This window comes from Saccostrea cucullata, unplaced genomic scaffold (assembly GCF_032062105.1).
Source record: "Saccostrea cucullata isolate Sc308-1 unplaced genomic scaffold, CSIRO_AGI_Scuc_v1 ctg112, whole genome shotgun sequence".
NCBI lineage: Eukaryota > Metazoa > Mollusca > Bivalvia > Ostreida > Ostreidae > Saccostrea > Saccostrea cuccullata.
This window is the reverse complement of record NW_026939726.1, coordinates 743,478-771,404: the sequence shown is the minus strand read 5'-3', so window position 1 is coordinate 771,404 and position 27,927 is coordinate 743,478. Positions and strand designations below refer to the sequence as shown.

Sequence of the window (27,927 nt, the reverse complement as noted above, 5' to 3'; positions counted from 1 at the left end):
CTATATAGAGCTCCGCCCTAACACCAGAACCCCTGACCCTGGGGCCGTATAATTCACAATTTTGGAAGAGGCACTCTTACTCATGATAACTACATGTGTATGTACTTAGTTAGTTTATTTAATACCCAGGAGCAGAGAAGATTTTCAAAGAATTAATGCATTTTCTCTATATAGAGCTCCGCCCTAACACCAGAACCCCTGACCCTGGGGCCGTATAATTCACAATTTTGGAAGAGGCACTCTTGCACATCATAACTATGTTCTTACTTAGTTTATTTAATACCCAGAAGGAGAAGAATTAGGGAATAACTAACTTCTAATTTGGTATTTGCGACCGTTAATGCTGAGATTGCCGGCGATGCGTAAGCGGAGCCGGTAAAACGGATGTTTGCGACCGTTAAATCAGCATTAACGGTCACAAATACCAAATCAGAAGATTAGTTATTCCCATTCTAATGCAATCCATGCATGTTGTTTGTTGTTTACGTCTTATTTTGTTGAATTTTGTTACGTGAAATATGTCACGGAGCATTGTGTTTTTGCGTCGCTCTATTATGACGTCACAATGAAAAAGCTTTCATGCTCGTTAATGCTCGTTTTACTGCTTCAAACATCAGTGCATTAGCCAATCAAAATGTGTTTTACAAAATAATTGCATTAGAATTAATGCATTTTCAGTGACTATATAATTAATAGAGCCACATCCTGATACCAAAACCCCTGACCCTGGGGCCAAAAAAATTCACAATTTTGGAAGAGGCACTCTTGCTCATCATAACTGTGTACTTATTTAGTTTATTTAATACCCAAGAGCAGAGAAGATTTTCAAAGTAATAATGCATTTTCACTATATAATCTATATAGCTCGGCCCTAGCATTAGAACCCCTGACCCTGGGGCCAGGAATTTCAAAATTTTGGTAGAGGACTCAATGCTCCTTACATCCGTGCCAACAGTTTGTATGCTTGATGTCCAGGAGTAAAGAAGATTTTAAAAGATTTCATAAATTTTAGTAGTTCTGGCCCCACCCCTCAGGCCCCAGGGGGGCGGGGACCATAAAATTCACAGTTTTTGTTTCCCTTCACCCATAGATGCTGTTTACCAAATCTGGTTGAAATTGGTTCAGCAGTTTCAGAGAAGAAGCTGAAAATGTTCAAATGTTAACACACTCCGCACAACGACAGACGAAAACAGATAGCAATAGGTCATCTGAGTGACTCAGGTGACCTAAAAAGTATTAATTTTTATTTTCTCTATCAAAATTCTAAGACTTTGTAAATTCTGACTCTCTTCTAAACCTGCTTCATGATCATGGGGCCTGATCCACCCCCAAATATTCTCAAATTACAATGTACTCCCATACATACCAGTACTGTACAACTTATGAAACAAAACTAAAATAAGAAATTTGGTCTAATTTATTGAACATTTCACAAATAACATATAGATTATTCATAAAGATTATTATTCTCTGATATCTCTAATAACAAAAACAAATGATGAAAAAATATGAAGATCTTGGAATGACATCTGACATCTAAATGTCTTGTTCACTTAACTCGGGCTACATGTATGTAACATTCCCTTATATAAAGCACTTAGATGACTTGGAGGATATTTGACCCCTAAATGTCTTGATAACTTATCACAGGTTATGTAACATTCCATCATACAAAGCACTTAGTTTTTACATCACAAACTTCAAGGCCTGAGATCTTTTGATTTAAGAATTCAAACAACTTAATATCATACATTTACATATTTAAGTAAACTGCCAGAGATAATAATATGGACGGATCTTAAATATTGCCAACTTTTTGGTGTAAAGTATGAATTAAAATTGTTTTGAAATAATGTAAATTATAGTATAAGTGTTATAAAAATAAAACCGATTGAAGACATTCAATACACACTTAAGGGTGATCCATGAACAATGATTACACATACTCTGCCCAATGGAATGAAATGCAATGGAAAAGTTGGAAATGTTTGTAATAAACAGCAAATAACAGCATAAATAATACAGTCATTTTATAAATTGCATCACTTTACCAGTATGTAATTTGCATATTACGTAATGAGAAATAGTGTAATTAGTGAATTAAATTAAAGCTATACTTGCATATTGCCTGCAGAGACATGCATGATATGGAAAAAGCAGGTAGAGAATACATCCAATTAAATATTTTTAAAGCAATTTTTAGAGACTAAAGTTTGATTTAATTTGTGCAGAATAAACCCTCTCTATCTCCAATAGCAATATCACTAGAATATCAGTTTCTAAGGTGACAATTACAGATACAATGTACATGTAGTTTGGTTTTCTGAGAGAAAAAGCAAGGAAATTTACACAAACATATATCACAGGATTAAACAAAATGTTAACAAACTTATTATCAAAGTATACTTGACAATCATTTCAATTCTTTTTTCTACAGCTTAAGAGAAGTGTTTGAGTATCACATCTATGTGTAATCTAATGCTATAACAAACAAACACTTTCCTAATCCCTCAATGAATTTCCTGTTCAGTGTTTTTCAACCTAGTGTATTGTGCCGAGAGTTGTTGCCCCTTGCTGTCATGCCAGAATGGCTCCTTTAACCTTTATGCCCTTGCTCTGTACGTAATCTTCAAGTGTCCGTGCAATTTTCTACAAAACACAGATAGAAAGGGCAGAAAATCAGATATTGATTTCTGGTAAAATTTCAAATGAATTTCCTCTTGTCTACGAACATGTGATGATTACGAACCATGACAATAGATTCTTCTGAACATTTCCAATAACACCTAGGATGAGAAAACCTCCAAAGAGCCAGGATTTTGTTAGCAAATTAATTTAGGATAATGGACAACACAGGACAAATTGATTGAACAAATTAATTGAAAATGGCCTGATAAGAATATAAAGGAAAGCCAATTTGATCCTGAGCTGGCGTTTACCTTGAAATGAACTGCACTTATCAAAGAATGTGAGAGGACTTGTGAAATTTTTGACCTACCCTTCTTTCCATGGAGTGAGCCATCTCGTAGGCAGTTTTACCATACTACAAAAATAATTTAAAAATATTTTTATAATGTCAAAACATCTCTTATGTAATCATAAAGGATCTACAAATACGTACAAGGTACACTTACAGCTGAAATGTTTCAAATTGAGAGAGCACTCTTCCTGGTATTTGACAATTCAGTTATTTTGTACATTTTGAGGAAACATCATTATCTTATTTCAAAACTAGCTGCATTTAAAAGGATGGTTTTAAATACTATTCCTTTTACTACTTATAATAAAATTGGCCAGTGGACAAGAGATGACCAGAAAATTAAGATTTTTTTTTTCTTTTGCTTTGTGAAAGATTTTTCTCCTAGCAATTAGGACAACAACATTTTTCATTTATTCAGTCAATAAAAATTCTCTATTGAACATAATACATTTTTTTTTTGAAAAAAATATTACTAGTATATAATATATGAATTACAAGTACCAGATTTTGGACAGTGATATCTGCACCCCTTTGTAGCAGTAATTCCACCAGATCTTGATGACCGTTGATTATAGATACCATTAGAGCTGTCTTCCCATCCTTATCCTGAATATTAATATCAGCACCTGACATCAGAAGGGTCAAGGCCACACTGCGGTTACCATTCACTGAGGCTAGAAATTTATTATCATCTTTGAATATCTACACCGACTTATCTGACCTAACCTGTGGTGAAAATTTTAACTTTATTTCTTGAAAATCAACTTAATCAGAAACTCTTGTCATAGATATGTGGTGCCCAAGTGGTGAACATCCTCAATACTTACCACAGTACATAACTGGTGTTTAACCTCAACATTCACCACAGTGTATAGGTGATGAATGTCTTCAACACTTACCAAAGCAAGTGGTATCCACCATTGGTACTTACCACAGTGTATGTGGTGTCAATCGCTGCTTACCACAGCATATGTGGTGTCCATCACTGCTTACTATAGTATATGTGGTGTCCATCACTTACCACAGTGTATGTGGTGTCCATCACTTACCAATATATAAGTTGTGTCCATTACTGCTTACCACAACATATAAGTGGTGTCCATCACTCTTTTCCACAGTGTACAAGAAGTGTCCACCACAACTTATTACAGTGTATAAGTGGTGTCCATCCTCAATGCCTTCTACCACAGTGTATAGATGGTGTCCATGCTCAATACATACTACCATAATGTATAAGTGGTATCCATCCTGAACACTTACCACATCTTATTAAGGGTGTCCAGCCATGAGAGTGATCCCTCAGGTTCACATCTGCCCCATCCTTGATGATCCACTCCAGGAGCCGAGTGTTGCCCCCGTCCACCGCCCAGTGGATAGGTGTAGATCCTCCCCTGTCATAATCATCATACTTAGCCCCATGTTTCCTCAGCAGCTTAACAGCTTCAAACTGACCAGCAAAACATGCCAACATCAATCTGTGGAATTTCAGAAATTTACTTTGTTGAAAAGATCGAAAAAAATAAATGTACAATGAAAACATCTTTATCTAGGTGTTGAGTAATGCACATTTGATTTTTTTCTGTGTGTGGGGGAATAGGGGTTGAGGGGTTTATTGGTTATAATGTTTGTAACAGAGACAATCTATTGCCTCTGCTGGGGATCGAACCCGGGACCTCTGGCTTGCCAGTCCAGTGCTCTACCAATTGAGCTAAAGGGTAAACCCACTAGCTCAAGCTAGTAGTAGGATGCAATGTATCTTTACCACATTTTCATGATTTTAACAATGACAATTTGAGAATCAAACAATATAGAAATGCTTATTTGTTGCTATAATCTTACATGAAAATTGGTTCACCCATCAAGTTTCAACTTTTTAATGATTGGACCAATTTTAATCTCATGGAGCCAAAACTGAAACCTCAATTCAATCATTAATTATAATTACAGATATAAATTCCTGTTTTGTAATATGAATGTTTTTTTTTTTTATTTTTGTTCAGTAATATCATCTGTCCTCAGATACTATACTTACGCTGTTTTGCCTGAATCATTTTTTGCATTCACGTCTGCTCCATGTTTAATCAAGATCTCCATAATACTAAAATAAATAAAATTTAAAAAAAGATAGTGAAACCTATAGCATTCTTGCTCATATTCTTTTTTATGTGAAAAAATCTTAATTTTTAATTATGTGCTTATACAAATGAAACATGAATATAAAGACCTTGATGCAAAAAAATCATGCAAACATGTATTAATTCATATCTTTCAACATAATGACATTCCAAAGCCTATTCTTGATCTCAGTCTATTAAGCTGTAATTAATGTGAATGACCACATTATCCATACTAAGTATTTATATGAACTTGTGCATTGATCAGATACCCATAACCATACATGTGACACAAACCAACAAAAAACCATGGGCTACACTGCTCATCTGAACACATTGGCTTGGAAAAAGCAGAAATCAGTTCAAGGAGATATGTTTTGAACACTTAAAGCTACATTCACAAAAGCTGTTTTCTAATTTCTTTGACTGATCATGCATAGCTTTAGATTTTTCAACATTTTTTGCAATATGTAGCCCCACCCTATCCCTTTGGAAAATTATTTAAACAAAGTTGAAGTTACACTACCTGTCAGAATGCTTTTGAATAAGTATGATTGATCATGGCTTTGCTGTTCTTGAGAAGATTTTTTATGATTTTCCCATTAAAACTCGTTTAGTACAAACACGATTATTGCGAATTCACAAATATAGCGAAGTTATCTTGAATCCCAAGTTATATCAATTTAACCAATTCCTTATACGGATATAGCAAATTACGAGTATAGCGAAGTAATTTCATAGGTCCCAGCGAATTCGTTATATCCGAGTTTTACTTATTCCCTTGTATATCATTTTCATTTCCCTGTTGTGGCCACTCCTTAGGATCATGAATTAAACAAACTGGAATCTACATTATCGCATTCTGGGGATACTTTCTTCTAAACATGACTTTGATTTTTCCTATGTATTTCTAAGTAAAAATATGGTGAACAACAGCAACAATTATGAAAGACAATGGACAAATTTGTATCAGAAAAGCTCACTTGCACCCTTAGCTCAGGTGAACTAAAAGCTCTCTAAAAATCCTAAAGCATCAGGCCCACCCTGAACAAGTAGATTGGTGCATTGCTCATCCTTTGAAACAAATTTTTATGCATAACTTTTCCTCTCATTCTCTTTTCTGAACCTATGAAAAGTGTAACACTTTTTTCAGACCACTGCGTTTTACCTTTCTCCATCGAAATCTTTTGCCCTGTTACAGAAGCATAATACAATGATCAAGTTTGACAAAGGATTACAAAAATCATCTTTAAGGTAGGTCACTCCTCAGCTTTTAAGAAAAGTTCACGCAGAAGCTTTTACTTTAAAACTACTTATCAAAATTCAATTTTTATAACATATTTATATTCAACAATGTAAATTTTTTAATATTCAATGAAAAAACTGCTCAAAAATCAACAAAGAAGCAAGATTTATGAGGGACTATTTCTTTTGGTGGAAGGATATTTAGCAGAAAATTCTGCAAATCTGCACATTTATAAAATTTAATGTAATGGAAATCCAGCCTCACATACTTTTACTTGGAGAATATTTTCCGTTTTGATATTGCTAAAAATATTTAATATAGGTCTTAATTTATATTTTTAGACTTAATTTTACACCTTCCCTCAACAAACTTTCCCAAAAAATGAAAATATATGAAAGAAGTCAAGGTCAAATTTACACCATTTTTAGCCTGAAAATCACATATTTTGACAAATATTTCAAAATTAACATCACTGACCCCACCTTTTTCTTTCATTATTTTAAACTACTCGATACTTGTGATTGATCAGCACTCAAGTTGTAAAAAGTTTGATATAAGAAAATTTTTTATTGCCTATTAAGTTTTTTAATACCCCATTTATGTTATTTTTTAGTGCAAAAAGGTCAAACAATAATTTACGCGCATTAATTTGCAAGATTTATTTAATGTTAAATATTATTCAAACTATTTTACGTAAAATAAGATTATATTTATTGCCATGCTTACATCTAATCAAATATAATAAGGGTTAAAGTAATTAACCAAAGAGATGAAATTTAAGTGCAAAAAGGTCAACTTAAATGTACCGTAGATCAGTAGGATGCACACTGACCCCCTATTTTCTTTGCGATTTTGAGTTACACTTTATGAGTACTTATCCAAAATATACTTCTCGAAAAATCCTTGATATAACAAACTTGAGGAGTGACTTACCTTAAGCCAACAAAGATATATTCATTACAATACTCAACAGGCCCTGTCCAGAAAAGATCTGTTAGTTATAATATAATGAATTCTTCAGTGGTAATTATTTCTTTGGCCAATTATAAGCATAAAGTACCGGTAGATATTTTTCACCAGACCAAGTATATTAGTACCTATTTGATAGCACATGTATATTCAGTTTAAAATTAATGTAGCCTTATGATCATAACCTGTATGCATACCCATACAACCTTATATACAGATAGAACCATCCAATCAGATCATTTATGTGATTAGAAATGGATTTACTCAAAGATACATGTAAACAACGAAATGAGGAGACCTACTCAGTGTAGCCTTTCTGTGATGCCTGCATAAGTCCAGTGAAGCCATACTTATCAGGAACGTCAATCGGTACATCTCTGGAAATAAAAAAAGTCCAAAATTGTGATATAACATTTAAATATTATGTTGATTCCATTTAATATACCGGAACTACTTTCAGTCCGCTATCAGTGAAACGGAAGGGAGGCTATAGGATTTCCTCTTGTTTCTCCATCAGTCCATCGATATCAGTTTGATTGTGTTAATTTTCTTTTTCCTCTAAAAGTTTGCTTTAGGGGACTAGTATGGTTTGTTTTTATCAAATAGTTTAACTAGCTGGAACAAAAAAACATTTATATCACAAATTATGTCCCCTTCACTTTCTGCAAAGCAAGAAGACAGCTAGCATGAGTCATTTAGGGTATTTACAAATGTCTCAATATCAAAATTATTTCATTTATTTATTATATAAAAGATTCTCTCTCTCTCTCTCTCTCTCTCTCTCAACATGCATACTGGGGTATATGCTTTTAAAAGTATGCAACATGCATACCGGGGTATATGCTTTTAAAAGTAATATACATTTATTGCATGATAGTAAGGGAAATATGAAAACTTATTCAGCCAAGCAAAAAGTAATCGATACCAAAACTCTCTTAAATGTTATTATACCAAAATTGAAATAAACATATTTAATTACAAATTCATTTTTTAGTTTTACTACAAAACCCTTTGTTCAATACATTTTCATCAGTTTTGTGACTATTGTGACCAGTTTTTGGGCTGGGGAAAATATACCCCTGCCTATCATAAAATAATCTCTTGTTTAGAATATTTATAATGAGGTATAATAATCTCTGTTATTCTGGCATTGCCAGTCCTCAATCCAAACTCAGACAAGGCACCCCAGAAACCCTTCTACTTTTATAATGTACCCTTTTACTTCAATTCTAATGAACAATCCTGCAAGTTATAAAGATTGTTTTATCAATTAATATTGTGAATGAATGCTAAAATAATGTTTGTTAAGACAAACTGTAATGCCTTCCCCCTTACCCCTCCAAACACACATTTGAACTACCATATCAATAGGTATATTACCTGATGTCATTCTTCCATGACAATAATACAAACATGTTTATCATTTGACTGTTTATCTCTACGTCTTTATCACCTTTTTATAGTTTTCTTTTTTCATTTAAAAATCTCAGCCGTTCTACCCTGGCTTATTTTCTCCCTGGCTTTATGACTTACACTGCAATATCTACATATACCTACAACACCCCACGCAATGATCAAAATTTTGAGATATATATTTCATTAAAATGCCATCCTATGCTTGGCACTCAATACCAGAATTAATTTTTCATCCCTCAGTACCGGTATTTCCAGTTTTATTACATTTCCTGCATGTCAAGAGAAACATTTAGATTATATGCTACACACAACCTTTTTTCTTCTTCTCATATCTTCATTGATTTTCTCCTGACCAAGAATGAATTTTATCACCATTAAATCAATTATTGATACCCGAACTTCTATCAATAAAAACTACAAAGCATACTGAAGTGTGAAAATATTTGATGTATGTAAATATAGCTGCAACTCGTTGGGTTCGTAGTAAGGACACTTGGGAAACCAATAGGTAGACTGCGTACTTTGGGAGATACGGTCCATTTCATACCGATAAATAGAAAGGAACAATTTTTAATAGAGATCAAACTATCTGTGTAAATACTTTAATCTAAATCATGTCTAAAACGATCTATTTACTGATTATGGGTTAACCATTATTTGACAAGAGGAACTTGATTTGGGACATATCCTTATATTGATATATCATTGAATTTCACCAAATAAAATAGCCTTGATAAACACATTACACATTTCAATACACAATCATAGAAATAAAAGGGAACATATTGATCAGGCTAAAGAATTTCACAACTGACAATAGGAAATTGGAATTCAATGATTTTCTTTCACACGATTATAAAAAATTTAATATATGGTATAGTGTGCACTTTGATAGTTTTTCTCCCTATGGAATGACAAGCAATATCTGTAAAAATGAAAATAATATTAGTTTAATAAGTAAATACATATGTTTACATAGCTCTTATACCTTCACTCACCTTGAAATGGTATTATACTAAAAGTTTTTTATAAAAATATTGAAATTACATAAATGCAAAAAACCTTGTACTTGATTTCAAGTTTTTCATTTTGATCTAACCACAAAACAGTAAAATGGACCCAGAACTCCTATTCATTACCTTAAATATTAGACAAAACTCATTTTTCTGATATCTTGATATTAGTCATATAACCACTACATGAGAACAATTCATTTTTCTGGGTAAAATTTTACAGTTTCCATGCAACATAGCATTTGCAAGAGGTTAAATTTTGTCAAAGTTAAAAATTTAAAGAATGTGTTGATTTATTACTTAGTTTGGCATACTTTTTAACACCATTTACATAGTGAAAATTCTAATAAAACTTTACTCAATGCAAAATTCAAAAAAAATTTCCCCAACTTACCATTTTCAAGTTTAAAGTACTAAATAGGAAAAAATTAATTCTTGAAATAATATTTTCATTTTTTATCTGAAAAAAATGGACAAAGAGGTATCATTCACTGACAGACTGAGAGTCCTTCAATTGTTAGCAAAAAGCTATAATTCATGGGCAAAAAACTATCATGTACCGGTAAAAACCTGCCTGATAGGTAATGGTATGATCGGCATATGGTCATTGTAGGTCTTCGTAGGATCGTCAGGAATGTAGCGAGATTGTAGTGGGAGTGTTGGATGTCCAAGAAAGTTTATGTGAAAAAAACATTTTGTGCCAAATGTTTTTTGGAAAGTAATAGACTTGTAATTTATAAAACTCGATCGTGAAAATTCTTTCATTACTTTTGTTTGTGATGACGTCAAATCTTTCAATTAAATATTGATCAGCAGAATGCTTTTAAATTTAGACCTAAACACATCTGAGAAAAGGATATACAAAGTGTATTTACAATAGATCTCTTAAATTGCTTATAGGAAATCCATATTGTAAGGTATACAGGCATAAAAATATATCCAATTTTCCACAGAAAAGTAATTCTTATCCTTTTAAGTAAATTTATTTAATAAAGTCCATAAAATAAAAATTTAAAATCTAATTTCTATTATTTATGACTAAATTTTCTTGTTGTGGTATATTGATGTAGACTAAATGTATTTCTAAAATGCAATGGTATGTTTATGCTATTGTACATTACTATATATTCAGCATTCTGGTAGATTTAACTGCTTGCACTCATTTTTAAAATTCTTTGTATAAACAATAATGTAGCAGCATATATATGTCCACAGTGAGAGTTTATTTAATTTAATTTACTTGTAATCTATTTTGTACAAACTGTTGAACACTTCTAATTCATCCTTTGTTATAATATCTCATGTAGGGAGAGGAATGCTTTTAAGTTTTTAGAAAAGGATATACAAAGTGTATTTACTAATCTCTTACTGTATATATTTTGTGCAATAAAATATGTTCAAATAATTCTTATCCTTTTAAGTAAATTTTTATATTGAATATTTATTATGGATTGTGTCTGAAGCAACAATAACTCCATATCATTGAATGCTGCTATTAAAACAGAAACTGGCATGAACTTCAATAAATAATGTAATCTAAGTAGATTTTTTTTGTTTTTAAGAACCCAATTTAAAAAAAGCTGAGAAATCTAATTATCAACATACAATCACATTTATGTATGGGAGTAATAAAAAATGAAATGGTCACAGAACTTTAAAAATTACAAACCATTTAAAACCTGTGTTACTTTTTGTAAATGATCATTCAATACACAGCACTATTAGTGATTTAATAGGTCACCTGTGATAGTTGAGTTTTTGGTACCACTTCAAACTTATTCAACCTTGTGAATTTTAAATGCATAATTTCATGTCTTACTGAAATGTTTGTTCTGTCACGTAAAAGTGAAAATTTCAATTTTTGTTAAGAGTAAGCCAGACAGATTTAGCTAGCAAACCAGTTAAATACATAGCAAATCACAAGGGTCAATATTCAAACATACATTTCAAGTTCAAGTAGCACATATGTATGTACAAAGTACTCACTTGCCCCCAATTCTGAAAGAAATGTGAAATCTCTTGGCTGAAATCAACTTCAGAAAGACTAAATTTTTCTATTAAAATAAAATCATTTTAAAAATTTTTTTAAAAAAATATATGGAACTTCATTTTTATTTTTCTTGAGGTTAAAATTTGAATAAAAGTGTGAAAGTTAATTTTTATTTTTAAATTTTTATAACATACTTAGAACCTTTTATAAATGCAAAGTTGTCAGATGAGTCATATACATAAAAGTGTATATGTACTACCCATCAAAAACCGTACAGGTATATAAATTTGGATTTGAAATCGGTGCACCTGCTAAGACAATCTGAAGTGCATACTCAAACTCTTAAAACTCCTTCCTAGAGAGACAATTGTAACCTGGGGCCTTTCCATCAGGTAAATAATTCTCTCCGACTTCACATCAAAGGCACCTCAGTACAAGTACAAGGCATGACAATCAAAGCAAAAGAAAAGGTTTTAAATATGTTTTTTATAGTCAGGTTAAATATATTGGAAGTTCATTGTGATTCATTTTGCACATTTTATGACACCCCTTGAAGAACAATTCAACAGCATTTAGACTTTGTTGAAAATGTCAGGTCTTGACATATGCATAAAGTCTTTATCATGCTTATGCTGCATTGTCTTTTATCGAGTTTATGTTTTGCAACAACCAAGCATAAAATTATCATTCAATGTGCAAATTTATTTATGTGACAGTCATTTGAATTTGAAATTAATACACAGACCAGCACATATACCTCGATCTACCCCTCAAAAACCAAAACAACCATTACATGTATTTCTTTAAAGGACCATCATGAAAAAAGATTTAATTTGAACCTAACTTTGTAAATACAATCCATTATTTACTAAAATTGAAAAGCATGGGTTAAGATCTTCATGCATGTTGAACATTTACACTTATGGAACACACAAACACACATATCTATACCCCCCTGACCTGGTGTGCTTTTTAATCAATCTCAGTGCATTATGTAAATTTGATCTCTCACAAATACCCGATTATCACTCAATGAACACCAAATTTATCAAATTTAGTGACAAACCAGGTTAAGGATTTGCCATTTATATCCAGCTTTACCTAATTAGTAATAGAGGCTCAAAGATAAAGCCCAATTTGTTTTCTCAAGGTCATGGGATCCTAAAAGTGAACCATAATGGATCTCATGTAATCCTAAATGTAAATATTATTTTAAATTTCACTTTATTAACAAAGAAAGCAAGTTTGATTGAAATGAAACAGCTAAAGGACAAAACAGCACTGAAAATTAAATGTTGTAGGTAAATATTCAGACAGCCAGCAAACTAAGTCAGCTGACCATTTCTTTTCCTCCATGTTCAATAAGGTTACTGTTAGTTATGGTTACGGTCAATAACATGAACATGGATGCAGAGGAATTTGGAAAGAATATGTAAGCAGGTGCTACTGACATCAGAATAAAAATACACCTTACTACTAATTGGGAAATAGAGATGAGTTGCTATCCCACCCATCAGGTACCCCCCCCCCCCCCTCCATCTGACCCTGACCCCTCTGTACACCTACCCTGTTTCCAGTATCCTCTCTATTTCTGTGAGATCTTCCCTAATAATGGCTCTGTGTAGGTGCTCTCCATTTAGTGGTTCCTCTGCAAGTATAAGTATATTCTTAAATTATTATGATATAGTGTATGTTGTTATTGCTAGAATTCAATATAGTTTGTAGAGATACAATCCAAATTGGTCTACAGTCAGTCCTCATTACCTCAAACATGATGGAGCTAAAACGTTTCACAATACATAGGGAGACATATATAGTTAAGAGTCAGAAAAAAGAAACTGATTTATTATAAATAAAATTTGTAATATCTGATAGTTCAAAAGAGGTTTGAAAACCAAAGGGAATGATAATCAGTATAATGCTAAACTGTGCTATACTAAAATCTTGTAATTTATAGGTGCTTGTACATGAATTCTCCATTCATTATTTTCAGTGATTATTAGTGATAATGAGCTACTAGTGGTAATGTCTTAGACTTACTAGTGGTAATGACTTGCTAGTTATAATCTCATACTAGGTGTGGATTCCATTTATTGTTCTCATTGATTTACAAGTGGTAATGACTTACTAGTGGTAGAAACTGTTAGGTGTGGACTCCATTCACTGTTCTCATTATTGGTCATAAAGCGGATCCTATATTTGTACGTGGTCTGAGGGTCTGCCCCTGTGACAACATGTGAGTGGGCATATCCTCTGCAAATAATATAAACAGAAACTAATAATGGTTTTTACAACATTTATCTATTGTGAGATGTTCTGAAAAGCAGTTCTCTCATAATATCTATCAGGTATATCTGTTTAAATCTGAAGTAAAGACTTCTCAGGGTATATTTTACCAAAAACCTGCCATAAAAAATAATTCAGTAAGAGTTTTTGAAATCAAGAACTTTTCTTCATTCCAATACGATTAAGATATACCGGTAATCAGGAAAAATGAAATATGTCAGTTTCTTTTAAATTTTTTAAACCGCTGAACCAGAAAAGTAACCGACATGAAAGCTTCCTTATATCTCATTAATTATACACAAAAGTGCATGGGAAAGATAGCTTTATTATGCATAAGAATGTATGAGAGAGATTCTCTAGAAATTGGTAAGGAGCTACAAGCACTGAGTTTCCTTTTGCCAGCAAAGTTAATTTTCTTGTGTAGTCAGTGACTATGAAGTCAGTATTGGGTATCAAACATAAGTACATGGAATATATAGTTTTACATTGGTACATAAACTTACTTTCTCTACAACAAACATGCTATAATTTTTTTTATAAACTTTGTACTTAACATAAAATTTCTGAAGACTAAAACAGTGATACTATGGGCTTTATATACACAAAAGACACAAGTTTCAGATTCGTTAAATGTAGAATGTTGGAATGGAAGAGAAATGTCTCTCAGGTGAGCATTGTGGCCAATAGCCTGCTTTTTAATCATGTTCTATAAATATAATGCATTGTGGGAGTCATCATAAGACCAATTTATCAGACAAGTTTCTCTAATTGTTCAGCAACAAATAACTAAATCAGAAATGAGTATCAAAACTTTGAATATGTTCCAACACTGATCAAATAGTAAAATCAAATATTGTGTAATATTATTGACAAAGACATCCATCAATGCCACCACTTAAGTTACAGCTGATCTTAGACAACAAGATCCCAGCTGGAAATTTACTACATCAAAGGTGTTCCTCATAATCAAAAAAGAAAACTTATTTGGGATTCCTACAGAACTAGAATAAATAATCAAACAGAAAACTAAATTAAAGAACTATTACCCATTAGACCACTTATTGATTGTTTAAGTATCTGTTCAGAATAATATTCAAGTTAAATTCCGGTATATGCACTGGAAACCTTGTCCAAAATTTAGAAATCAAAGTATTCTGTACATTTAAAAATCTTCATTGGAAAGAAAATGCCAAAAAAAGGAATACAAATCATCTAAAGCTATCACGTAATACCCAGCTTCTTGTGAGAGGAAAATGCCCTTTTCAGGGATTATATTATCAATGATTCTTTGGCACTTGTATTCACACTATAAATTCTAACAGACACAAAATAAGCCCATCATTGACTAATACCTCAAATCTGTATTTACGATTCATTTCTTTACAGTAGCATTAGTGGCATGTCAATAGAAATAGATTTATCAGTTATTCAACGTGTTACGTGATCTTTTTTCCCTTGAGAATTGAACATTCTATCTAGACAATGCATGATTGCCAATCTGCCATACCTCTGTAAACATCCCCCATAAAAAATAATTTGTGGGGTGTTTTGTTTGACTTGATTTGTTGCTGGGGTACCAGGGAGATTGAAAAAAAGTTAATTTATACTTGAAGCCTAATAGTACATTTTCTAAAAAGCTATTTTTTTAACAAAATTACTACTGCTACTTACGTGTAGACGTTTCCCCACTGATTTTGTCTGTCCTGTTCTTGGAGAGACACTTTTACCAATTCCTTGCCCCCGATTTCCTCCTTAGCTTTGTCCAATGCTTCATTCCAGAATAATTCAATGCTGTAATGGGTGACTTTTCCTACCACTGGGGGAGGTGGGCGGGACACTGAGAGAGAAATGGACATTAGGATAATACACAGTTTCCGATCTGTGCTTAATATTCATTTCTGTCTTATCTAATTAAAAACCTGTCAGTTTATGGAAACTGTTTGGAAAAAAAATTCAAGCGAATTATGATTATTTGATAATACTGTGTATTAGGCATGATAAGCACAATGATAAGTACAGATGTAAACATATATATAGTTTTTATATACTTTAAAATCACCTATTTCTGTGGGGTCAGAATTTTTGAGGTTTGAAGAAAAAACATTATTTTGTGGGGATTTGATTTCATTGTCAGAGAATGTATAGTAGCAATGCATATGAAATTTTACATTTTCTGGTGGTCATAAATCTTTGGGTCTCTCCGTACCCTGAAAACAATGAAAATTAACTCCCCACAAATTTAGTGATTTCACAATTCATGTATACATATAACTAAAATTTCAATGCAAGAATAATAAAAATAATTCAACTGGTCAGTAGTAATTTGTAAAAGCTACTGTATATATAATTGATGATATAAAAGATGAAATCATTGCGCATTAAATACCTGAGCATAAGATCTTTTAGTGACCAGATTTATTCAACATTACCAAGGACTAATGCTCATTTTATGACAAAATGGCATTTTCCAGAATCTTATCAATATTTATTTTACTCTTGCAATTTAATCTTGAAATTTTGGAGTTTTAAATCCTTGATAGTTTGATAATAATTGAGTTGTCACTTTAACCTAACAAAACAATTGGTGATTTTTTTCTTCAACTACGCATAATCTGAACTTCTAGTACTATGCCTTTTAAATCACAAGAATGTTTTGGTTGGTGAATCAAATTTGGATGTCTGTAACGTACAAACTCTATGGGCAATGAACCGTCTTATCTTATATAGATAAGATGAATTAAAAAAAACATCTTCTTGATTCTTAGTCAGTGGACTTAATGCGCAAGATTTAATTAGTGAATAGAACTTCCCAGATAATTCCAGAAACATTTACATGAAGAAAGTGAAAAAATAGCTATAAAATACTTCAAAAATATTTTTTTTTCCATCTAAATTTATTTCAACCTCCAATTTTTAAACAAAAATATCTTACAACTGTATTGACATGGGGATGATACATGTATTACTGCCAGTCAATAATAATAACATCAATCATAATAATTCTTGTAATGGAAACAATCATTGATTCATTCAATCATTCATGAAAACATTTATAACCAATCATAAAATTAATGACATTTTTAAAGAAAGTCACAAAAGTGCATTTCAATAATTAATTAATTTATTGGCTTTTGTGATTTTTTATATATCAAAGGACTAAATAACCCTTGCATCCAGGTCCTGTAAAAGGAACCTATCCTATTGAAAATTTGCACCTTTTTCCAGTATTTAAATAAAAATTCCAAAATGACATGTTGAATTTTTCAATATTTTTATATTAAATATATAAAAAAAAATTTGAAGTATTAATGATTCAAACAGATGTGAGTAGGTAATTAGCCTTTAAAGTTACTCTTTATTCAACAGTGTAACTTGTTGAAAGACATTACTTCCAAGTTTTGCAACCTTTTCAATATTTTTTTTCTACATTATACATATTATCATTTAATAAAATAAACTTCGGTAAATCGCCTTTTCAGTGAAACATAGGAAAGTTTATTTCTTTCTTTTTTTTAACTATAACATCAATTTATTCTGTTATTTGTAATTTTGATTTAATCGGACATACTGATAACATCTTTCTGCTAGAACACTTGAGAACTTCCTGTCAACAGTAAACAAAGTGCGCTGAGATGGATACAGCATTTTTGTACACGTCCAAAGGTCTCTTTTCGTTTAATCAATGAATTTAATGTTTACTTACGTGACATTGGAATTAATGCCCTGAGTCAAAATGCAATCCGTACGTACAATTTGCAGATATGGAATGCAGCGCTCTTTCCCTTGTCGCACTCTTTTGTGATCGGAGATAAAATGATTGATAAGTTTGGACAGGTCGTACGTTAAATTATTCCAAGACTTTTTTGAACACCACTTCCCCATTCATCATTTCTTGCAGTCTTCTAATCAATAATGGGTTAAAAAGATGGAGGAAGATATATAACGTCTTTTTCTAACACCAGAGAGAATTAATTCCTATTTTATTTTGTCCATTTCGTGCCGATTTTCGAAAAAATAGTATGTCGAAGGGAGTCACATCGAGCGTCTGTTTCAGAAATGAATTGATATATAGGGGTCTATTCATATATTCTAATTATTCGACTCTTAAATTCATAAAACAAAATGCTGTAAGTTGTCGTCCATAGATTGTCCCTTTTGTGCCTAAAGATATCCGCTCTATGTAAAGTTAACATATTCCAAGTCATTCTCATTCACATTCACACGAGGCGTGTATTTTAAAACCGTGAATTCATGCGACTGTATGACTTATCTATACGTAACAATTTCTTGTTCATTTATTTTCGGACTTTTCCGTCATTTGAAGTTATTTCCCGCCGATCTTAACAAGGATCAAGACAAGGAGCACACAGCAGGTGTGACCAGTCGGCAGGGGATTTTCACTCCTCCATGACACCTGACCCCACACCTAATGTTTTAGAGGCCCGTGTTTGCTCTGCTCCAAAATTCGTAAACCCCCCCTCCTCCCCCCCCCCCCCGGATAATTTTGCCGATACCAAAGAAAACATAGTTTCTATATGGGCGTGTCCCTCAATAAAAACGTCTGATATTACCTTTAAATTCTGCTTGTCAATAAATTTTTGGTAGTTGATACTAGTGCTCCCAACTGAACTTAAATATATGGCTGCCCTCCTCCCCCTTCCCCCTCCAGCTGAAATCGCTTCCTATGGGCCTGTTGATGGCCTTTTGAGCTTGAATACTGTTCGTTATCTCCATAATATATATTTCATTCTTTATAAATCGTGTAAATATCAAATACATGAATAACGCTTACTCCGAGCTATAATATTCGCTCAGATTTCGAGTTGAACGTCTAATTAAGACACAGCTCAATGTTTTGCAGAAACCACAAGGCTTTGCTCCTCTCCGGTAGCAAACCTTTGAGCAAAAATCAAAACATGAAAAGATGAAGAGGTTGCCCACCCACACCCTCACTCCCACATGGCCTTAAAATAAAATGAAAAAAACGCCACTGGATCACTCTTGGCATTTTTGCAAAGTTTGTTATCTAAAAACTTGGTTAATATTTTCATTACGGCAAATAGTAATTAAAAAAAAAAAGAAATTTACAACTTATCACACATTTTTGCAAAAGCATTCTTTTGCTTAATTGTCCCATCGTTAAATTTTACGTACCCTTCCTTTTCACAAGTCTTGGAATAACGGACCTCGGACCCCATTGCACTAAACCACCACATATGCCCATATCTCTTTCTCAATAATCAAATTGAATGAGTTTGAATTACCATAACCTATACTGGATTCCTAAACTTCATAAATATCCATACGTAGCGGGTTCCAGTAAATGTTCTAACAACCCTCCTTTTTACTCACTGAAACATTAACAGAAGTAAAGGATACAAAGCTTATGGTGTATTGTACAGCAGTAGCTTCGAGAAGTAGTGTAAATCAGATGTGGATACCTAAAAACTCAAGAAAGTTTAAGAGAATTTGAAACCACAACTTAAATCAATAACCTTGATGCATACTACATTTCAACACTTTGTTCAACCGCTCATTACAAAAATTAATATACTTATCTTGTCACTGGTCACTTTCAAAATTATTTAGTGAGAAAAAAAATTCTGGTTGTATATACAAGTAATCTGAAGTTGATATTAAAAAGATGCTTGAGTTTCAAATTAAGAATATCTACCAGTATGTACTTTTTGGAGATCAGATCTTCCAACAATTTGTCGGAGTTCCTATGGGTATCAATTGCGTCCCGTTGTTATAGCAAACTTGCTATGAATTCATGAATATATATATATGAAAGAGATTTTATTTAAAATTTTCTACGTGAGAAGAAGAAAAGACGTTGTGGCCTTCAACTCGACATTTAGATACCGGTATATCGAAGACCTATTATCAATTAACAATATTCATCTCCATTCATTGCCGATTCAATATATCCCAGTGAACTTTGAGAAAAAGGACACCACAGTGTCTGGCACATCTGTTTCATATTTTTATTTTACTCGAAAAAGGCGTTATTGGTAAACTAACACCAAAACTTTGTGATGAACGTAATGCCTCTAACTTTTCTATCGTCAATTTTCTTTACTTATGTAGCAATACCTTTCGCACCTGCATATATTCGATATTATGGAGTGTGCTCTAAGTTCGATCAATTTTTAAAATGACGCAAGCTATTGACCAACAAGTTAAACGGAAAACAGGATATCAATAGTTTGAAGAAAACATTTTCGCAAGGTGTGTAAAATGATATTATCAACAAATGCAAACTAACATAAGGTCATAGGAATTTTTTCATACTTATATTGTAGGTCATAATTTCCATCCTGAAATTTTTCCAGATTTGTTTTGTTTACCCAGTCATGACAAGTAGCACACAGGTGTGACCGGTCGAAGGGTATGCTCACTCCTCCATTTTACCCGATCCCGCCTTTATTTTATTCTATAGTGAACTTGAAATAAAAGACACCACAGATTCTGACACATATGTTTCATATTTCGATATTTTAATGCTGAGAAAAAGACGTTAATGGTAACATAACAGCAAACCTTAGTATGATAAACGCGGTGATGACAAATTTCCTATCGTCAGCTTCCTTTACTTATGTACCAATATACTCTTATCATGCTTATCACTTGAATATAGGGATTATATCTCCCACTTGACCTGATACGCAAGAGCATGCTCTAATACGATGTAAGCTATTGACAAACAAGTTGCTGAAACAAAGATATCAGCAGTCTCGTTTAAAGTCATCATTTAGAAAGTTCTATGGCCGATACAATGACCTTGCCAGCAAATGCAATCTACCATCAAGGCGAATGTTGACTGACTTTTTCATACTTATTGTAAAGTCATTAATTTATGTACACTATATTGTCTTTATGGATTTGTCAGCCGGTTTACCAGCCGTTCATGACAAGGAGCATATACAGCGGGTGTGACCATCGACAGGGGATCCATCCTCTAATTAATTAATTTAGAGGTTTTGTGTTTGCTCTGCTCCCTACTTGTATAATTTCAATGACTTTTGACCTTGATCACTTTTCGTTATTAAATCTATATTTTTTTTCGATCGAATTGTATCATGAGCGACTTACCTATTAATATAATTGAAATGTCAACATAGGTTTTTGAAAAGTTTAATTGGGTTGAATATTCCGTGTTCTACCCGGCAATATCAGCAACACATAAAGGTTTAAAAACAATGATTTTATAGAGAAGATTCTGTTCGAGGTAAATATTTCAATTGATAATACTTGACTTAGGATTTTACTGAAAAGCGAAGAACTTAAACATTGGTGATTGGAGTTTGACCCAATTTGCCAGCGTGTTACATTGTTATTATCTCATGTAAGAAAATTGTTGATCAGTCAGTTTTGGTGTTATTCATTTTATTGAATATATATTAACAACGTAGACCAGAGAAGCAAAGCGGTAAATAATTGATTAAGTATAGGCCAACTATCTAGACCGAATTTTCTCTTCATTGGTTAAAAAAAACGCAAAATCTCATCCTGACTGATTCAAAATTCGCTTTTAAAATTATACATATATGTTACATCTTGTAGCATTTTCATTAAAAATATGTATATTTATTGACATCATATACTTTGATATCATGCATCTTAGAACCGCAAGCATGAATGTGAGAATATCAATAATCAAAATGTGTTTTGGTATAAGCACTGGCCACAGTTAGAATGAATCCCATTTTCCCACAATATAGCAGAAATTGCAGAAATGCTTTGAAACAAATTTTGACAAAATAAATATGATTGCATTAAAAAAAATAAACCCATCAGCTAATCTGAACTGTTAGCATTGTTAGTGCTTGTGGTTACCTTTCATCCCCACAGTGGAATGGATAATTAATTTATCATCTTTTCTCAACATATTTTACTCACTTCAAATGTACATGCTATGTTAACATATGAAACTATCTGAATTGTTTATAGTAAATAACATTGTGTTAGAGTTATAATCTGTGAGTGCTGTGCTATATCGCCATTATATACATGTACGTATCACATTCTGTTGTTAAAATGGATCTATTAGACTTAAGCACTATGATTTAAGAGCATTCTATCTAACAAAACCTATATATTCCTCCATCTCTCCATCAACTTAGTCTTTCTCCTTGGATGCAGGCTTATACATATAAAGAACAGGATGGAAAAAGTGTGCTTCAATTGAATCAATTCATTGAATATGAGTAAATGCCTGCACTTATATATTTATGAATTAGATTTAGAACTCTGAATTAGTTCAATTTGAAATAATCCTTCTTGAAACATTAAATATGTGTAATATAACTTTACCATATCTAGAACTTAAAGTATTTTGAAAAAAAAAAAATCTAATGTGTAATTCAATATGCTCAAGATGTTGCTTACTTGAAGAATATCATTTTTATATTGACCATGTTGTCAGTGAAACCTGAGATTCCACAGAATTTTCCTGTTGATATTAACAATATTATAAGGGACTGAAGTGATAGTAGAGAAAGTTAAATAAACAAAAATGAATACAAGTTACAGTCTGTAACAGACATCTAAGATACAGTCAGGTGCTTGTAAGGTGCCACAGGCCATCATGTTAGACAAACCATACTTCATTGATTTCAATTATTTATCGGTATTGAGTGGTAACAGTGCAATTAATGTGGTAAGACATTACAGATAATGTACATCTTATCTACATACTCTGTGTTATCATGACATTTAGCAGTTTATTTTATTTGCATACCAAGGTAAAATTCAAGTTTCTTATTAAATTATAGCATTTAAAGCAATCAATTTTGTTTATGAGTTGCATTAAAATGAATTGATTATTTATTAATACTGTTTGAGTTTTAGAATACATAAGAATTTTCATTTTATGGAAATTATATACTATAGTTATGTTTTTGTTATCTTTTATTTCAACAATTATGACTTTTGGGTCAATCTTATTCATAATTTTAGTAATTCCGCTGCATTTCCTTTCCGGAAATATGCATAGCATTTCCGACATTTTTTTATTTCATTTCCGACATTTTTTGTTTTCATTTCCGACATAATTTTGTTTTCATTTCCGGAATTTACCTGTGCGGTAATTCAATGTTTTCTAAGTGAAAATGGAATTTTAAAAGTATTTATTACAAAACATTGATGAAAAATTAAATTAAAAAAACAAAACATCAACACATTTAAGCATACTTGAGCAATAAGTCTAGGTAAAAGAGTTCAATGAGCATAAACTTTTTCACCACATCTAATATGCATTAAATTAAATGTCAGTGACAGCACCACACTTATGTACAAGTCATTGATAGATTTACAAAACTCATATATTGTATTTCAATGATTTATTTATGATTTTTTCTTTAAATTTATCATGAGTAAAGTCTTAAGATCTGTTACTAAAAGTACTACATATGTTTTTGAAAAATGTCGGAAATGAAAACAAAAAAATGTCGGAAATGAAAAATAAAAAATGTCGGAAATGAAAAGTTGATAATTACCAAAAATTCCGGAAATGAAATGCAGCCAGTAATTCTGCATCTATATGAACAATATAAACAAGGAACAAAAATGGGTATTAAGGGGAAAAAAACCCATTTCTCATAGGAAGCGTGGTAAAAAACATTTTAATTAATTAAAAACATCTTAGAATACATATCGTGATCAGAAAACTATCTTCCTGATCATGTTATCTAAATGTCTTAATTAGCTCAGTGGAAAAACTTTTTAAGCAGTTGTCATACAACATTTTACATGCCATGCTGCCTTTTGTGACAGAACATTACAACATATTGTCCAGTGTCCACTTAGTTGTCAGTTTACAAAACCCTTCTTTCAACAGGTTGACCTTTCTGGTCTTAATCTTTCACCTGCTTGCATTGAGGAGGGATTTATCTTTGCAGATTGAGTGTTTTAGAACTTCATATTCTGATAGTATGGTAAATAGGGTAGCTAAAATAGGGTCACCTAGATCATGAAGTATATTGATTGTTTTTTATCACACTAAAACAGGACTGGTGATAAGTTTATCCTGCACGATGTACTGTTACAAGTATACATTTTTTATGTCTTCTGTGTACATGATAAGTGAGTGTTAATGTTTTGAAGTATGTAACATGTACTTTGTAGCTCTTGTATTTAGAAGACACAAGTATTGTAACTCTAGACCTCTCCTTATTCTTCCTTATTTGGCATACTGTGTCCTCTTAGAAAATTAGAGAAGGCTTTAATGTGGATGCAAAGTAATTGTTTATCTTGAACAATCTAATATATTCATACACATGCATTGTATGTAGAATATTGTTTCAATGTTCTGGATGACAAGCGGGAATGAGTGTACATTTATTGCATACAGTACCCGGTAAATATGAAATTTTAAACACAAATTTCTCAGCTGTTGTGGATTTTTTAATTCAATATTTGAGAACTAGTATTTATTCACAACAAATTTGATGTTTACAAATAATAATCCATGCAATGTGATCTTATGCCATAAATCTGATTTCAAGGATTTCAATGAAGAAAATTCTGAATCTCAATTGACAGAGTTTATGTTTTTATTTGTCATGTTTGTAGAAACATTCATTCATTATATATATATATATATATATATAATTTTTTTAAAACAGATAATTCAAGATGTCTGACGATGAAGTTTTATTTGATGATGTGTATGACATATGGGAGACCATTGGCAAGTAAGTAGAAAATTAACTTACTCATAGGATAACCATAACTGCCTGTGAAATTCTATGGTTAAGTATACTAGTTTCCTCTGGTGTAACCTAATGGAACTATAGGTTTCATGTTTATTTGTCCATCTGTCTGTCCCTCTGTCAGTTTGTCACTTAAAAAACAAACAAACCTTTTTTCTACATGCTTTTCTGTTTTACTCTTTCCCTATATAAGTAAAACCTTCAGTCTTCCCCCTATCTATCTCTCTGCATTTGATGGACTGTTATTTGATTCTGCAGTAGACCTGTATATAGTAAAACACTCTTATAACAAAGTGCCAGGGATGCGCAATTTTCCTGTAGTATAAATGTAAATTCGCTATATCTGTTAACTGCACAAAATAACTAAAACTCATGGGAAATGAAAATCACTTGGCTATAAGCAGAAATTCATTAGAAGCATGTTTGCTTTTAGCCTGCTTTACTGTATACAGTATAACATTCATGTAGTGAAACACACTTTAATGAATTGACACTTACAGCAAAGTAAATTTACATTCCCTATGGCTTGAAAACACATGATTTTAACAGATTTAACAAATCAGGTTCATAAATGAATCAAAATTGTCTCTCCTTTCATTACAAGCTGGTTTTACTATATTATATGGAACCAACTTGTTAACTTCTGCTTGATATTGCTATCTCATTATTGACCAAACTGATAATGCAACTTATTATACCCCCGCTCCGAAGGAGAGGGGGGTATACTGTTTTACCCTTGTGTGTCTGTCTGTCTGTCCGTGTGTCCATCCGAAACAAATTTTTCGTCGCAGTTTTCTCAGCAACTACTCATCGTAGATGCTTGAAATTTTAATACAATCTTCTTTGAGGCATGCCATATAGTGGGATACATTTTTGCTCAAATCCGATGTCAACTTCCTGTTTGTCTGCGCGTCTGTCCGTTTCATACATAACAAAGTTTCGTCGCAGTTTTCTCAGCAACTACTCATTGCAGATGCTTGATATTTTAACACAATCTTCTCTGAGGCATGCAATACATTGTGATACATTTTTGTTCAAATCCGATGTCAACTTCCTGTTTGTTTGTGCATCTGCCTGTTTCTTACATATAAAATTTCATCACAGTTTTCTCAGCAACTACTTATCACAGATGCTTGAAATTTTAAAACAATCTTCTCTGAGGTATGCCATATGGTGGGATACATTTTTGTTCAAAATGATGTCAACTTCCTGTTTGTCTGTGTGTCTGTCCGTTTCATACATAACAAATTTTCGTCGCAGTTTTCTCATTAGTTATTCATAGCAGATGCTTTAAATTTTATTACACTCTTTGTTGAGGCATGCCATATGGTGGGATTAATTTTGATATGAATCTGATGTCAACTTCATATTTTTCTGTGCATCTGCCTGTAATTGAACTTGTGTACATTAATATGATAGAGCTTATTTACATCTGAGCGGGGGTATTACTAGTGAGCATTGGCTCACAGATTTCTTGTTATTTATTAATGTTCACATCTATTATACTTACATTTGATGTTGTCTTCCCTTATATAACAAAGCTAATAAAATGGAAATTCAAATTTCTATGACATGCAGTTGGTCACATGATCAGACTTTCTTGAGTATGGAAAGCAAACTGCCCGAGCCATTTGGAAAGTTCCGATTGTGACGTCAAATGACGTAGATACGTTATGTTGCATTTCCAAAACAAAGTCTAAATAATGCCTATATTTCTTTGTAACATGACTAAAAAGGTAAAATATAAATATAAGAAATAAAATATCATTTTTAGAGTTTCATTGGATATGACATGAAGTCGGTACATGATCAAATCTACTATAACGCCCTTCGGGCATAATAGAATTTGATCACGTGACGGACTTCATGTCATACCCAAATGAAACTCTAAAAATGATATTTTCTTTCTTAAATCTATATTTCAATAATCATTGCCTTGAAGTTAAGCTTTGGGGGTATTAGCAGGTAAGAGTACATAAAAAAATAAAAGATTATTCTTATGTGTCACATCATATGAAGACATGGTAATCCATCCAAGGGAGCAATGATTCGTATCTGATCTGTTGTTCTATATGTGAATAGATTTTTACAGGAAAATTACTGTCCTGCTGTGTTTACAAAATCCCTCCTCCTAGGTAATTACATTAGCTGAAGGTAATAAGAGATATTGGTTAATGAAACAGAAAAACAGTCCAGCTGCACTGATATTTTAGATGATAGGTAATCAGTGATGAGTATTGACAATCTTTAACACAGGGTGTGTATCAGGGGAGAATAATCATCACTCTGTCTTGGTTCTTTATTTAATCAGTGTCAGTGTGTATCAATAACATGGATCACCCAGGAACGGATTCAAATGGAACTACCCCCCACCCCCTTAAAAAAATCTGAAAGCCAACTTAGAGTATTATTGTGACATACTCACTACTTACTAGGTTGCATATAACAAGATTAGAATAGTGGAAATAGTCCTAGTTTTGAAGTAACATACACAATTGAGAAGGATTTGGGAACTTGTTCAACAGAAAAGGGGGGGAAAAAGAGACAAAACATCATAAAACATCATAAAACCTGCCATCTGATAAATTACAGTACTACAACACATGTATAAATTATCATGCATGTTTAAAATTAATCAACACTTGAATGAGAGAATGTTTAGGAAAAGGGTTTTCTAATGTCATGACTTTTGAATTCTTGATATTAGTTATTGCTACATACCAATGCAAGGGTGAAATTTTGCTTAAAAATTGCATGGTGGGAAGGTAACAAAGTTTATAAGCAATGACTGATTGTATGTCGTTTAACGTCCCTCTCAGAAATTTTTCACTCTTATGGAGAAGCCACCACTTGATGGTGTAGAGCTACAAATTTTGTCCTATGCTAGGCACTTGGGGCCATTGGGTAGTGAGGGATCTTTTTCATGCCAGCACCTACTGCAACATGAAACCTCGGTTTATACGGTCTCATCCGAAGGACTGCATGGTCTTCATGTACCACAGTGGTATTTGAACCAGCGATGTAAGGATCGAGTCCTTACTTCGTGACTCTGTGTCTTACCACTGTGCCACAGTAAAAGCAATGATAATTTGTGAGGAATAATAATTGAATAAAAAATATTCAGCAGATTAAGGAGAAGTAATGATGGTGGGGGGAAATATATAGCAGATTTTAGAAGGATTAATGATTGTTGGGGGA

General features: G+C 32.4%; 1 protein-coding gene across 1 annotated transcript; it reads right to left on the bottom strand.

The window, feature by feature from the left end:
* Positions 1-1,399: 1,399 nt before the first annotated feature.
* Positions 1,400-17,839, bottom strand: LOC134253814 (fibronectin type 3 and ankyrin repeat domains 1 protein-like). The gene is made up of 10 exons (XM_062736409.1): positions 17,718-17,839; positions 15,686-15,851; positions 13,857-13,981; positions 13,295-13,376; positions 7,612-7,686; positions 5,013-5,078; positions 4,241-4,455; positions 3,482-3,654; positions 2,999-3,043; positions 1,400-2,649 (listed from the first exon to the last, which is right to left on the bottom strand). The coding sequence occupies exons 1-10, from the start codon at positions 17,722-17,724 to the stop codon at positions 2,578-2,580; spliced, it is 1,026 nt and encodes a 341-aa protein (XP_062592393.1). The 5' UTR covers positions 17,725-17,839; the 3' UTR covers positions 1,400-2,577.
* Positions 17,840-27,927: the final 10,088 nt, after the last annotated feature.

What these genes read in the sequence shown, in the direction of transcription:
- LOC134253814 (XM_062736409.1), bottom strand. An exon ending in CAGTGGGGAAACGTCTACAC is followed by an intron (nt 13,982 to 15,685) that starts GTAAGTAGCAGT and finishes TATTATTTGCAG; the next exon opens with AGGATATGCCCACTCACATG. An exon ending in AATGATTCAGGCAAAACAGC is followed by an intron (nt 4,456 to 5,012) that starts GTAAGTATAGTA and finishes GAAATTCCACAG; the next exon opens with ATTGATGTTGGCATGTTTTG.